Here is an 11,452-nt window from a genome sequence, read left to right on the forward strand (position 1 = left end):
AGATGAACTGGTCCATCAAGCCTGCTCAACCCCTCATGATGGACTGAGCATCATTGACAAGATGTTCCCCATCCCCAACAACCAGGTCATCTCCTTAGAGGCACGCAAAATCCCCAGCGAGAACCAGCCAATAAAGAGATTCATTGGACACTGGATAACTGGGATCGACAGAAAGACAAGAGAAAAAAAGGACTTGCTAATCTGGTGATGGGTGGGAATGTCTTTACTTAAAGAGTATTGTGTTCAATTCTGGTCGCAACATTACAGGAAGGATATGGAAGCTTTGGAGAGGGTGCAGAAGAGGTTTCCAGGATGCTGCCTAGATTAGAGGGTATGAGCTATAAGGAGAGGCTGGACAAACTAGGGTTGTTTCCTCTGGAGCGGTTGAGGGGAGACCTGATAGAAGTCTATAAAATGATGAGAGGCATAGATAGGGTTGACGGACAGAATCTTTTCTCCAGAGTTGAAATGTCTAATACTAGGGGGCAAGCACTGAAGGTGAAAGGGGGAAAATTCAAAGGACATGTGAGGGGCTTTAAACAGAGTGGTAAGTGTCTGGAACATGCTGCCAGGGCTGGTGGTGGAGGCAGATACAATAGGTGTTTAAGGGGCTTTAGATAAACACATGAAACACGAGGAATAGAGGGATATGGTGCAAGGGCAGGCAGAAGGGATGAGTTTAATTTGGTATCATGTTCAGTATGGAGTTTGGAAGGATGGGGGCGCGGGGGGGGGGGGGGGAGGGGGGGAAGAGATTCTCATTGAAACTTACAGAATACTGAAAGGCCTGGATCGGGTGGATGTGGGGAAGATGTTTCCATTAGTCGGAGAGACTGGGATCTGAGGGCACAGCCTCAGAGTAAAGGGACAACCCTTTAGAACTTAGATGAGGAAGAATTTCTTCAGCCAGAGGGTGGTGAATCTATGGAATTCATTGCCACAGAGGAGACCAGGTCATTGAATGCATTTAAAACAGAGATAGATAGATTCTCGATTGGTAAGGGGATCAAAGGTTATGGGGAAAAGACAAGACAATGGGGTTGAGAAATCACGATGGGATGGCGGAGCAGACCCCTTGGGCCCAATGGTCTAATTCTGCTCCTGTATCTTATAGTCTAACATTGTGGGCCGAAGGGCCTTTTCCCATGCTGTTCGATGTCTGACAGGGTTTCAGGAATTGGGTAAACAGCGTGAAACAGACTGGAAAATGTTCTCCTTCCAAACACCGCAACACAATAAAACATGGGTTTCTTGAGGCACTCAAAGAAAATGGGGCCAGTCACGAGGTTACCTACCAGTTTTGACACTGTATCGGATGATGTCTTGGCAACGTTCGAGAAGTTTCTCTGGGGGCTCACCAGCATCAACTAAATCAAGGTCAAGAAGGTCCTGCAGTTCTCCGGGCTCCTTCCAGTCACAGACCTACACACAGAGAAAGCATGGGGGTGCCCACGGAGATGATGTTACCATTGCTAGTGCGTCAGATTTACAGGCACAAGGGTCAGAATGGACAGGTTCCACATCTGCTACAGGCTCACTTGACTGAGTGAAGCTGTGCCCAAACCAATCCAGGATTGATTTATTATTGTCACACGTATTAACATAGTGAAAAGTATTGTTTCTTGCGTGCTTAAAAAAGCATACCGTTCATAGAGTACATAGGGGAGAAGGAAAGGAGAGGGTGAAGAATGCAGTGTTACAGTCATAGCTAGGGTGTAGAGATAGATCAGCTTAATATTTGATTTGATTTATTATTGTTATATGTATTGGGATACAGTGAAAAGTATTCTTTCTTGCGCACTATACAGACAAAGCATACCGTTCATAAAGTACCTCGGGGAGAAGGAAAGGAGAGAGTGCAGAATGTAGTGTTACAGTCATAGCTAGGGTGTAGAGAAAGACTTGCTCTAGAATTGCTCTAGAATTTCACCATCCCAGCTGAAATCTCCAGCTACAATGTCTTTCTCGGAATACAGTTGAAAAATATTCATTAAGACCTTGCCCGCGTCCTCTGGCTCCACACACAGATTGCCTCTTTGGTCTCTCATGGGCCCCACTCTTTCCCTGCTCATCCTCTTGCTTTTAATATACTTATAAAATGCCTTGGGGTTTTCCTTAATCTTATCTGGCGATGATATTTTATGGCCCCTCTTTGCCCACCTAATTTCTTTTTTAAACACCCACCTACACATTCGATACTCCTGAGGGGCCTCCCCTATTTTTAGCACTCTATACCTGCCATATGCTTTCTTTTCTTTATCAAACCCTCGATATCCCTCGACATCCAGGGTTCCCTGGACTTGCTGCCCTTGACCTTCACTCCCAGAGGAACAGTTGGCCCTGAACTCTATTTCACTTTGAAATGACTCCCATTTTCCAAATGTAGATTTACCTGCAAGTAAAAATGGCAGATGGAGTTTAACCCTGATAAGTGCGAGGTGATTCATTTTGGTAGGACAAATTTGAATGCGGATTACAGGGTCAACGACAGGGTTCTGAGGAATGTGGAGGAACAGAGAGATCTTGGGGTTCATATCCACAGATCTCTAAAGGTTGCCACTCAAGTGGATAGAGCCGTGAAGAAGGCCTATAGTGTGTTAGCGTTTATTAACAGGGGGTTGGAGTTTAAGAGCCGTGGGGTTATGCTGCAACTGTACAGGACCTTGGTGAGACCACATTTGGAATATTGTGTGCAGTTCTGGTCACCTCACTATAAGAAGGATGTGGAAGCGCTGGAAAGGATGCAGAGGAGATTTACCAGGATGCTGCCTGGTTTGGAGGGTAGGTCTTATGAGCAAAGGTTGAGGGAGCTAGGGCTGTTCTCTTTAGAGCGGAGGAGGATGAGAGGTGACTTAATAGAGGTTTATAAGATGATGAGGGGGATAGATAGAGTGGACGTTCAGAGACTATTTCCTCGGGTGGATGTAGCTATTACTAGGGGGCATAACTATAAGGTTCATGGTGGGAGATACAGGAAGGATGTCCGAGGTGGGTTCTTTACTCAGAGAGTGGTTGGGGTGTGGAATGGACTGCCTGCTGTGATAGCGGAGTCGGACACTTTAGGAACTTTCAAGCGGTTATTGGATAGGGACATGGAGCACACCAGGATGATAGGGAGTGGGATAGCTTGATCTTGGTTTCAGACAAAGCTCGGCACAACATCGAGGGCCGAAGGGCCTGTTCTGTGCTGTTCTATGTTCTAAGTAGCGGCTCCCAGTCCACACTTATCAGATCCTGTCTAATGATAGTGAAATTCCCCCAATTGAGGCTCTTGATTTCCAGACTATCCTTATCCCTTTCCATAAGGACTTTGAAACTTGTGCTCACTATCCCGAAACTGTTCACACTGACATTGCGACCACTTCTCCAGCTTCATTCTCTAGAATCAGGTCTGGCACTGCCTCATCCCAAGTCAGACTATCTACATACTCGCACAAAAAGCTCTCCTTCTAAAAACTCCAACCCCTCTCATCCTTTCACACGAAGGCGATTCCAGTTAATATTGGTGAAGTTTAAATCCCCTACTACTATAACCCTGTTCCTCTCGCACCTAGAATCTCTCAGTGCAAAAGAAACCCTTCGGCCCATCGAATCCGCACTGACACATTAGAAACACCTGAACTCCCACCTAATTCCATGTATCAGATGAACTCAGGGCATGGATGGGTACGTAGGACTGGGATATTATAGCAATTACTGAAACATGGCTAAGGGAGGGACAGGACTGGCAGCTCAATGTTCCAGGGCACAGGTGCTATAGGAAAGATAGAACAGGAGATAAGAGAGGAGGGGGAGTTGCACTTTTGATTAGGGAAAACATCACGGCCGTACTGAGAGGGGATATATCCGAGGGTTCGGCCACTGAGTCTATCTGGGTAGAACTGAGAAATAAGAAGGGGGAAATCACTTTGATAGGGTTGTACCACAGGCTCCCAAATAATCGGCGGGAAATTGAGGAGCAAATATGTAAGGAGATTACAGATAGCTCCAAGAAAAATAGGGTGGTAATAGTCGGAGATTTTAACTTTCCCAACATTGACTGGGACAGCCATAGTATTAGAGGGTTGGATGGAGAAAAATTTGTTGAGTGTATTCAGGAGGAATTTCTCATTCAGTATGTGGATGTCCCGACCAAAGAGGGGCAAAACTAGACCTCCTCTTGGGAAATAAGGAAGGGCAGGTGACAGAAGTGTTAGTGAGGGATCACTTTGGGACCAGTGACCATAATTCTATTGGTTTTAAGATAGCTATGGAGAATGATAGGTCTGTCCCAAAAGTTAATATTCTAAATTGGGGCAAGGCCAATTTTGATGGTATCAGGCAGGAACTTTCAAAAGTTAATTGGGGAAGCCTGTGGGAAGGCAAAGGGACATCTGGTAAGTGGCACGCTTTCAAAAGTGTGTTAACCAGGGTTCAGGGTAAACACGTTCCTCTTAGAGTGAAGGACAAGGCTGGCAGAAGTCGGGAACCCTGGATGACTCGGGATATTGAGGCCCTGGTCAAGAAGAAGAAAGAGGCACATGACATGCATAGGCAGCTGGGATCAAGTGAATCCCTTAAAGAGTATAGGGGGTGTAGGAGTAGAGTTAAGAGAGAAATCAGGAGGGCAAAAAGGGGACACGAGATCGTTTTGGCAGATAAGGCAAAGGAAAATTCAAAGAATTCAAATACATAAAAGGCAAAAGAGTAACAAGGGAGAGAGTAGGGCCTCTTAAGGATCAAGAAGGTCATCTATGTGCGGATCCACAAGAGATGGGTGAGATCCTAAATGAATATTTCTCATCAGTATTTACTGTTGAGAAAAGCATGGATGTTAGGGAACTTGGGGAAATAAATAGTGATGTCTTGAGGAGTGTACATATTACAGAGGAGGTGCTTGAAGTCTTAAAGCGCATCAAGGTAGATAAATCCCCGGGACCTGATGAAGTGTATCCCAGGACATTGTGGGAGGCTAGGGAGGAAATTGCAGGTCCACTAGCCGAGATATTTGAATCATCGATAGTCAAGAACAAAGAACAAAGAACAATACAGCACAGGAACAGGCCCTTCGGCCCTCCAAGCCCGCGCCGCTCCCCGGTCCAGGATTGAATCCTGAATCCAGGATCCCCGCCCAATTTTCCAGCCTATCTACATACCAATATCCTATCCACCGAGCTGTCCCTCACAGCTACGATGCTTTGTTCATTACAACCTATTAACTCACCCCCACCCCCCCCCATTCCAGACCATGTGATCTCCAGGGAGAGGCGAAAACCCAGAGTGAAAACCCCAGGGCCAATATGGGGAAAAAAAATCTGGGAAATTCCTCTCCGACCCCCTGAGGCGATCGAAACGAGTCCAGGAGATCACAATGGCCCTGATCGGAAAATGCTTCCCAACCCTAGTCATTTCCACTTCCACGAACACCATATGAATTCCCTGCCCCCGAGACAGGTTCCCAACTATCCGCAGTCTCGCTCTGTACTGGCACCAGCAAGATGATCATAGAATGAAGCCTTGAAACGAGAAACAAGGAACAATTAGCCCGCGCCGCTCCCTGGTCCAAACTAAACCACTCTTTTGTATCCCTCCATTCCCACTCCGTTCATATAGCTGTCTAGATAAGTCTTAAACGTTCCCAGTGTGTCCGCCTCCACCACCTTGCCCGGCAACACATTCCAGGCCTCCACGACCCTCTGTGTGAAATATGTCCTTCTGATATCTGTGTTAAACCTCCCCCCCTTCACCTTGAACCTATGACCCCTCGTGAACGTCACCACCGACCCGGGGAAAAGCTTCCCACCGTTCACCCTATCTATGCCTTTCATAATTTTATACACCTCTATTAAGTCTCCCCTCATCCTCCGTCTTTCCAAGGAGAACAACCCCAGTTTCCCCAATCTCTCCTCATAACCAAGCCCCTCCATACCAGGCAACATCCTGGTAAACCTCCTCTGTACTCTCTCCAAAGCCTCCACGTCCTTCTGGTAGTGTGGCGACCAGAACTGGACGCAGTATTCCAAATGCGGCCGAACCAACGTTCTATACATCTGCAACATCAGACCCCAACTTTTATACTCTATGCCCTGTCCTATAAAGGCAAGCATGCCATATGCCTTCTTCACCACCTTCTCCACCTGTGACATCACCTTCAAAGATCTGTGGACTTGCACACCCAGGTCCCTCTGCGTCTCTACACCCTTTATGGTTCTTCCATTTATCGTGTAGCTCCTCCCTACATTATTCCTACCAAAATGCATCACTTCGCATTTATCAGGATTGAACTCCATCTGCCATTTCCTTGCCCAAATTTCCAGCCTATCTATATCCTTCTGTAGCCTCTGACAATGTTCCTCACTATCTGCAAGTCCTGCCAGTTTTGTGTCGTCCGCAAACTTACTGATCACCCCAGTTACTCCTTCTTCCAGATCATTTATATAAATCACAAACAGCATAGAAATCATAGAAACCCTACAGTACAGAAAGAGGCCATTCGGCCCATCGAGTCTGCACCGACCACATTCCCACCCAGGCCCTACCCCCATATCCCTACATATTTTACCCACTAATCCCTCTAACCTACACATCTCAGGACACTAAGGGGCAATTTAATCATGGCCAATCAACCTAACCCGCACATCTTTGGAATGTGGGAGGAAACCGGAGCACCCGGAGGAAACCCACGCAGACACGAGGAGAATGTGCAAACTCCGCACAGACAGTGACCTAAGCTGGGAATCGAACCCGGGTCCCTGGAGCTGTGAAGCAGCCGTGCTAACCACTGTGCTACCATGCCGCCCTGGGTGAGGTGCCTGAAGATTGGAGAGTGGCAAATGTTGTGCCTTTGTTTAAAAAGGGCTGCAGGAAAAAGCCTGGGAACTACAGGCCAGTGAGCCTCACATCTGTGGTGGGTAAATTGTTGGAAGGTAGTTTGAGAGACAGGATCTACAGGAATTTAGAGACACAAGGACTGATGAGGGAGAGTCAGCATGGCTTTGCGAGTGGAATATCATGTCTCACAAATTTGATTGACTTTTTTGAAGGGGTAACCAAGAAAGTAGATGAGGGCAGTGCAGTTGATGTTGTCTACATGGACTTTAGCAAGGCCTTTGACAAGGTACCGCATGGTAGGTTGTTGCAAAAGGTTAAATCTCACTGGATCCAGGGTGAGGTATCTAAATGGATACAAAATTGGCTCCTTGACAGAAGCCAGAGGGTGGTTGTAGAAGGTTGTTTTTCAAACTGGAGGCCTGTGACCAGCGGTGTGCCTCAGGGATCAGTGCTGGGTCCACTGTTATTTGTCATTTATATTAATGATTTGGATGAGAATATAGGCAGCATGGTTATTAAAATGGACAGTAAGATTGGTGGCATAGTGGACAGTGAATAAAGTTATCTCCAATTGCAACGAGATCTTGATCAATTGGGTCAGTGGGCTGACGAATGGCAGATGGAGTTTAATTTAGACAAATGTGAGGTGATGCATTTTGATAGGTTGAACCAGGGCAGGACTTACTCAGTTAATGGTAGGGCGTTGGGGAGAGTTACAGAACAATGAGATCTAGGGGTACATGTTCATAGCTCCTTGAAAGTGGAGTCACAGGTGGACAGAGTGGTGAAGAAGGCATTCGGCATGCTTGGTTTCATCGGTCAGAACATTGAATACAGGAGTTGAAGTTGTACAAGGCATTGGTAAGGCCGCACTTGGAATACTGTGTGCAATTCTGGTCACCCTATTATAGAAAGGATATCATTAAACTAGGAAGAGTACAGAAAAGATTTACTAGGATGCTACCGGGACTTGATGGATTGAGTTATGAGAGGCTGGATAGACTGGGACTTTTTTCTCTGGTGCGTAGGAGGCTGAGGGGTGATCTTTTTGAGGTCTATAAAATAATGAGGGGCATAGATCAGCTAGGTAGTCGATATCTTTTCCCAAAGGTAGGGGAGTCTAAAACTAGACGGCATAGGTTTAAGGTGAGAGGGGAGAGATACAAGAGTGTCCAGAGGGGCAATTTTTTCACACAGAGGGTGATGAGTGTCTGGAACAAGCTGCCAGAGGTAGTAGTAGAGGCGGGTACAATTTTGTCTTTTAAAAAGCATTTAGATAGTTACATGGGTACGATGGGTATAGAGGGATATGGGCCAAATGTGGGCAATTGGGATTAGCTCAGGGGTTTAAAAAAAGAAAGGGCGGCGTGGACAAGTTGGCCGAAGGGCTTGTTTCCATGCTGTAAACCTCTTAAAGACTTGATTAGTTGTAAGTATTCGCATTCCAACCATTATTCATGTAAATTGAGTCTGTGTCTTTATATGCCCTGTTTGTGAACAGAATTCTCACTCACCCGAAGAAGGGGCTTGCAGCTCCGAAAGCTTGTGTGGCTTTTGCTACCAAATAAAGCTGTTGGACTTTAACCTGGTGTTGTTAAACTTCTTACTGTGTTTACCCCAGTCCAACGCCGGCATCTCCACATCATGTAAACCTCTATGACCAGCACATGGCCCACTGCCCTGAATGTGATGATGTGCCAAGTGCTCATCCAGGTGCTTGTTAAAGGACGTGAGGAAAGGTGGATTAAGCGGACCGGCCATGCTATATTGCCCCTTAGTGTCAGGGGGACTAGCTAGGGTAAATGCATGGGGATAGGGCCTGGGTGGGATTGCGGTTGCTGCAAATCCGATGGGCTTAATGGCCTCCTTCTGCACTGTAGGATTCTATCATTCTATACAGGCAAGTTCTGCTAACCCTCCCAGGCAGCGCATTCCAGACCATCACCACTCTGAATTAAAAAGTTTTTCCTCACATCCCCCTAAACCCCTTACCCCTCACCTTGAACCTATGTCCCCTTGACACTTCAACTCAAGGGAAACAGCTGCTCCTTACCCACTCTGTCCATGTCTCTCATAATCTTGTACACCTCGATCAGGTTGCCCCTCAGTCTTCTCTGCTCCAGAGAAAACAGCCCAAGCCGAACCAATCTCTCTTCATAACTGAAATGGTCCATCCCAGGCAGCATCCTGGTGAATCTCCTCTGCACTCCCTCCAGTGCAATCACATCCTTGTAATTAGAAGCTACCAATACTGTTTGTTTGCGATGCTTCACCTTATGGAGTAGGGGCAGTTGTTTCACATATGGGAGAACAACCATTTTACGTACTGACTAGTGCTAAATATAACTATGCCCAGCTAGAGAGAGCAGCATTGAGTATAACTTTTGGTGTCTGAAAGTCTCATCATTATTTATATGGTCATCATTTCACATGATTGACTGATCATCGACCCTTAACTACTACCTTTGGGTCGTGTAAAGGCAGAGTATAGTGATCCTTAACTAAATTAGGGCGGCACGGTAGCGCAGTGGTTAGCACTGCTGCTTCACAGCTCCAGGGTCCTGGGTTTGATTCCCGGCTCGGGTCACTGTCTGTGTGGAATTTGCACATTCTCCTCGTGTCTGCGTGGGTTTCCTCCGGGTGCTCCGGTTTCCTCCCACAGTCCAAAAATGTGCGGGTTAGGTTGATTGGCCAGGTTAAAAATTGCCCCTTAGAATCCTAAAATGCGTAGTTAGAGGGATTAGCAGGTAAATATGTGGGGGTAGGGCCTGGGTGGGATTGTTGTCGGTGCAGACTCGATGGGCCGAATGGCCTCCTTCTGCACTGTAGGGTTTCGATGATTTTCTATGATTTTCTTAAATTGACAAACTGCTCGAAGATTTGGGTGTCCGGAGCTTCAGGTGACATCAAACTCCTCATCAGATTGCATGTCTGTGAGCTGCCACAGACTGTGAGCATTCTCACCTTCTGCTTCACCTGGTTTATTTTTTTCAGTATGTCTCAACATACTGCCCACAACTCTCAAACTCTGAGCCAAATGGCTCTATTTTCCCTGAAAAGTGACATCTTTAAAAGTTATTCAGTCACTGTAGCTGGACACATTTCCTGCATACATGGTCACCAGGGACACTGGAAGTAGCCCCGATTTCCCACGTATGGCAGGAGGAGTCTGTACCTTTCCTCCTTCAAATTGTGAGTGATCACTATCCTCTCCCTGTAACTCTGCACTGCAGGCTTTGAACGAATAATCCAGTTTGTCCTCGTCGCCAGTGTAATTATTTTGTGGCAATTAACAAACTAAAAGATCTATTGATTGAGAAGAACAACTACAGAGTGCACTCCCAACAATAGCCTGACTGCAAGATCCAGGGCTGCTCACGATTGGCTGAGGTTTGCGTGCCATTGGTCAAGGTCGTGTGGCCAGTGAAAGATCACCTCTTAAAGGGGCCACGCTATCACAGTTTGCAAGTCCCCTGGGATGATACTCTGCAGATAAAAACCAATCAGGAATGGCAAACAACCCCAACTCCTGTTCACTGGACTGAGGAATCAGGCGAGTTTGGATTTACCATGGGACTGATAGAACGAGCCCAGGCGAGAGGCCCAGTGACTGCATTCAACTGTACGATACTGCCCAGTTTCTCTTTTTTTCAGTGGAGTGTTTGTAGTTTGCTCCCTAAATTTGGCAGATACAGATTGAAAATTATTCCTACCTTCTCATCGACACAAGTCCCCTTCCTGATGGCCTCCTGGAAAATGATTTGGAAGGCATCCTGTACAAATTGCTCTCCTGCTTGCGGGTCATTCAGTGGCCCATCCAGCAATATTCCATCCACAATAACGGGACGCTTCCGAGACGGTCTGTCCAGCTCTTCTGAAGAACAGGAGGCAAAATCCAAGAGGCATTCAGAACACAAAGCAAGGAAAAGCTGCATCTGCCCAATGTGGGAATGCATCAAGGGAGAACAACTCTGATGTCACAACCGGACACGGGGGCTGCTCCACGCATTGCATTCTCAACCTTCAAATCATATTCCTCCACACCAGATTCCTAATGGTAGAGCTCAGGCAATGTGGCACCTGGGCATTCAGACTATGGGCCGTTCCCCATCTCCTCAACTGGTCAAACAAACCAGGTAAAGTAAAACAGAAGACTTAAGGAAAGAAAAGGGAAGATACGAGAGAGAGAAAGAGAGAGGAGATTTTTGGGGTCAGACAGAGAGAGGACATATCCCCTTTTCTTCGGGCTCACTTGTTGCCCCCTGTGATGCCTTGCCCTTGTCTTGTGGCTTGTTGTCTTCTTGCCTCCTGGTCCTTTTTTTCCTTGTATACTATTATTTGTTAGATTTTTCTTGTGTGCGGTGGTGAGTGGGGGGGTACCCCTGTGTGGCACAAGAGTAGTAGTAGTTTGGGGGGGGGGGGGGGGGGAGGAGGTGGTGTGTGGTAGGAGGTCGGGTGTTTACATGTTTCCAGGGGCTGGGATGGATGTCCAAGTTGTGCGTGTGTTGGAGGGTTAGTTTTTGGGATTTCCCGGCTGGGGAGGTTGTGTGTCTGTTGCTGAGTCAGATCCTGATTTTTCAGGGGGGGGTCCCATTGCCCGATAAATATATAAAAAGGAATAGAGTGGCTAGAGTGAATGTTG

At 46.8% G+C, this 11,452-nt stretch overlaps 1 protein-coding gene across 1 annotated transcript in view; it reads right to left on the minus strand.

The window, feature by feature from the left end:
* Positions 1–10,684, minus strand: part of LOC144491337 (cysteine sulfinic acid decarboxylase-like) — a gene marked incomplete at both ends in the record, with an annotated part of 168,548 nt that extends 157,864 nt beyond the window's left edge. Inside the window, 2 exons of the mRNA XM_078209005.1 lie at positions 1,296–1,422; positions 10,524–10,684. Of these exons, the coding sequence (XP_078065131.1) occupies positions 1,296–1,422; positions 10,524–10,684 (288 nt within the window). The remainder of the gene's footprint in view (positions 1–1,295; positions 1,423–10,523) is intronic.
* Positions 10,685–11,452: the final 768 nt, after the last annotated feature.

The sequence above is a fragment of the Mustelus asterias genome (assembly GCF_964213995.1).
Source record: "Mustelus asterias chromosome X unlocalized genomic scaffold, sMusAst1.hap1.1 SUPER_X_unloc_7, whole genome shotgun sequence".
Lineage (NCBI taxonomy): Eukaryota > Metazoa > Chordata > Chondrichthyes > Carcharhiniformes > Triakidae > Mustelus > Mustelus asterias.